The 3,819-nt window shown below is 37.0% G+C and overlaps 1 protein-coding gene across 1 annotated transcript in view; it reads right to left on the reverse strand.

The window, feature by feature from the left end:
• Window positions 1-964: 964 nt before the first annotated feature.
• Window positions 965-3,819, reverse strand: part of LOC109971348 (wiskott-Aldrich syndrome protein family member 3-like) — a 5,527-nt gene continuing 2,672 nt past the window's right edge. The window contains exon 2 of the mRNA XM_020619530.1: window positions 965-2,499. Within this exon, the coding sequence (XP_020475186.1) occupies window positions 2,342-2,499 (158 nt within the window). The 3' untranslated portion in view covers window positions 965-2,341. The remainder of the gene's footprint in view (window positions 2,500-3,819) is intronic.

Below are 3,819 nucleotides of genomic sequence, written 5' to 3' on the forward strand. Positions count from 1 at the left end.
TTTATTTTGGCTCAAGAGTGCACTGGATTCTTTAACTGGCTTCTATAACACATGTTTGTTTTATCTGGTACCTCCTATCTGGCCTTGACAGCAAAAAATAAACCAAAGTAAACAACTCACTGCGGCACATCTTCAAAATGGAAAACCACATTAGAAAAAACACTACAGTCCAATCAGCTCATACTGAGGATTAACCAAACCTGAAAAGAGAGATATAATATACTGTATATACTGCTGCAAGTCTCTTACATTTATGTATTTATACTCCAAGGGCTATGGTCACAAAGCATCCATTGACAGCACTGCTGATCCAAGGTCAGTGAGTGAAAGAGTGGGCATGGCCTTTGACCCTGGGCCAGGATAATAAGCCTTGTGAGCGTAGCTCCAGATGTGGTTTAAGTGTGGAAGCGTTTATATAAGACCAATACCACGGCACACAGTCACTGGCTGAATGTTAAGCTTCAAGTTATGAATGACTACAAAAAAAAATAAAAATAAAATAAAAACATTAAAACATACTAAAATAACAACATAAGATCGCTTGCGCGCTTTATTGTTCTACACTGTGATATGGAGGCTGAATGATGAGTTATTACTGAATTCCATCAAGGCTGATGGCGCTCCCAAACCAGCGTACACCTGAGTGGGTGGCGTCTTTCTTCACAGTTTCAGCTCTTACACTTCTCTTGGGAGAACTCATGTCTGAAGTTCAAGAACTACACTAACTTTATGGGAGTTTGGCTTCAAAACGCTTTACCCAAAACATTACAAGAGAACCAGCATCATATTTCTCTCTGCAGACAATTCTGCTTGGTGCGCAGCCAGAATTTTATAATCACATGTTCGGACAGAACGTGGAAAGATGTAGCCCCTCAAAAATGGAATGAGTTATAACATGTTTTAAAATTAAAAGCTTAATTTCTTTTTTAAAATATTATACTCGTTTGTTTTTCTTCATATGGAACAACGACTTTGTGTATGTAAATTTGGCTTGCTGTGAATTTCTGTATAATTTCTTCATGTTCATCGTTTACAGTATCTCATCTATATTTTTGAAAAAGACACTGACCAACTAATGACACTACCTGTTTAAAGGATTAAATCAAAATCTAAATGCATTAAAAAAAAGACAACAATGGAAAGACAGAGTTGATGACCCACTGCCAACACTGACAACACAATACTAGACCTTTATATTACTCTAAACTGACTGATCTTTTATTAAAAGCATCATCAGACATCAGTTATGTCTGTAAACAGTTGGCTTAGTTTTTTTCTCTGGCCTTAAATTTCTTAAAACACAATCTAAATCCTTAAGTCCATTACAAATGAGTGATAAAAAGCCATTAGCCATTTGGCTAACTTTGCTTACTTCCTGTAGAAGCTAAACAACATATGCTGGAGGTCTGCAACCACAATCCTTCTCCAATTTGAAGAATCTCCAAATGGCACCTTTGTCCCTTACTTTACAGTTTTTTTTTCCACAGCAGGTTCAGACATGAAAATCAAGCTGGGCCACGATGCAGTTAGCTCCATTACACCATTAGCATATGTTAATGTTGTTGCTGATTGTCTCATATTGGTTAAGATGACCAACAGACCAAACTCCCAAAAACCTGGTGTTGTCTCTGAAGGACAACGCACATATTTCTTAAACAGGTGTGACCCGGCGAAGTGTCAGAGTATTCCCCTATGGAGCTATTTGTTCCCTGATTTTCCCTGGACTCGTTTCATAAACTCTTTCTCAACATTTGGCAGATAAGTTAAGATTGCACTATATTTAGTAGTTTTTGTGCTATGGCATGTGTTTTGCAAACACAATACCTCCATACTCACTAGGGGCCCACCTACCTATAGTTTGACAGCCTGTAATATTGCTAACAATTTTGACTCATAAGCAGGAAGAACAAATTGCATTTGTTTTTCACAGCTGTGTGTTAGTACTTAAAATGAGCCAATGGGGGTGGGACAGTGAATGTGAATTTACAGTAAGTGTGTGTGTTTATTGCACCATACACCCTGGGTGGTTAGACACACAAACCTTTGGGTTTCAGTTCAAATATGCAGGGGCAACCGAACAAACTGAAGTTATCGACTGTTGCTTTAGAAGTGCTCAATGTTAATAGTGGCTACAACAGCTGACCTGGTGTATGAATGCATATGTATGTATGATTCAGTTTAACTGAATATTCTTTTCTGGTAAAATGTTACAGATGAACTTTAAAACTAACTAAACTTCATTTCTGCCTCAGTGGCACCATGTTTCTCCCCCTACAATCCCCTGTCATCACCACCCACCGAGCCCCTATCTCTGTCTCACTCGTTTTAAATTTTTTTTTTTTTAGTCAGACCACTCATTCTCGTCGAGCTCTGAGTCGTCATCAGACTCGCTGTACTCCACAGCGATACGTCGTGATAGGATGGTTGCCACATCGTTGCCGACGGGCTCCCGCTTAGCCTCCTGCTCCCTCTGCTCCTGTACCTTCCTCAGCTGGATACCTGCAGGGCATGAAGGGAGGATGCACAGGGGAGGAAAGAAGGGTGACCAGATAGTTAAGGCCCCTTACCAACAAGCGGTTTAAACTCATAAATTAATGTTCATATGTGGTGACTTTAATATAGATTTGTTGAATCCTAACAAGCACACAGGAACTGAGTTTATTAACACATTGTATAGATGTAGTTTATACCCAAAAATTACAAAACCAAGTAGATTAACAACCCAGCATGCAACACTAATAGATAATATATTTACCAATGTTATTGAAAGCAAAATGTCTAGTGGATTACTTATAAATGATATTAGTGATCATCTACCTGTATTTTTGGTTTATGACTGCCAGTATAGAAAAGAAAGGCCAAAAACAAATCTTTTTTCATAGGAGGGTGATGAATGAACATGCTGTAAGGAGGCTAAAAGATGATTTCATGGGGCAAGACTGGGAATCAGTTTATAGAGAGGAAGACTTGAGAGGAAGCATATGAGCAATTTTTAAATATATTCATGAAAGTATATGACAGGAACTGTCCTCGTAAACAGTATAAAAAGAGGAATTACAGTGGGAAACCGTGGTTGAGTAAGGGATTACAGAATGCATGTAAAAAGAAGAATGTGTTATATAAGGAATTCATAAAGTACAGATCAAAGAAGGTGGAAGAAAAATATAAGTCATAAAAGAATAAATTAATTGCGATATTGAGGAGATGTAAGAAACAATATTACTCTAAAGTATTAGAGGATAATAAAAATAATATGAAAGGTACTTGGAATATATTAAATACATTGATTAGAAACAGTTCCAGCAAGAGTAACTACCCTCAATATTTTATGGATAATGATACACCGGTTAATAGATTGGAGGATGTAGTAGATAAGTGAATGTTGGTCCTGGTTTAGCAAGCAGCATTTGTACAGATGATACATCCGTCACTTTAAATACTAATACAATCAAAAGGAACATGAGTTCTACGTTTTTGAAGCCCATAGTTGAAAAGGAAATTATAGAGATAGTGAATAAATGTGGTAACAAAACATCTAGTGATAGTGATGGTATCACTATGACAACTGTTAAATGGGTAATTGAGGGGATATGCAAACCATTAACCCATATTTTTAACATGTCATTTCGACTTGGTCAGTTCCCTAATAATATGAAAATAGCAAAGGTTATTCCACTGTATAAATCTGGTGATAAGCACAACTTCACAAATTATAGACCGGTTTCTCTGTTGTCACAATTTTCAAAAATTCTGGAAAAACTCTAATAACAGATTAGATACATTTATTGACAAACATAAAATCCTCTCTGATTGCCAATA

This window comes from Monopterus albus, unplaced genomic scaffold, assembly GCF_001952655.1.
Source record: "Monopterus albus unplaced genomic scaffold, M_albus_1.0 scaffold222.1, whole genome shotgun sequence".
In the NCBI taxonomy this organism is placed as follows: Eukaryota; Metazoa; Chordata; class Actinopteri; order Synbranchiformes; family Synbranchidae; genus Monopterus; species Monopterus albus.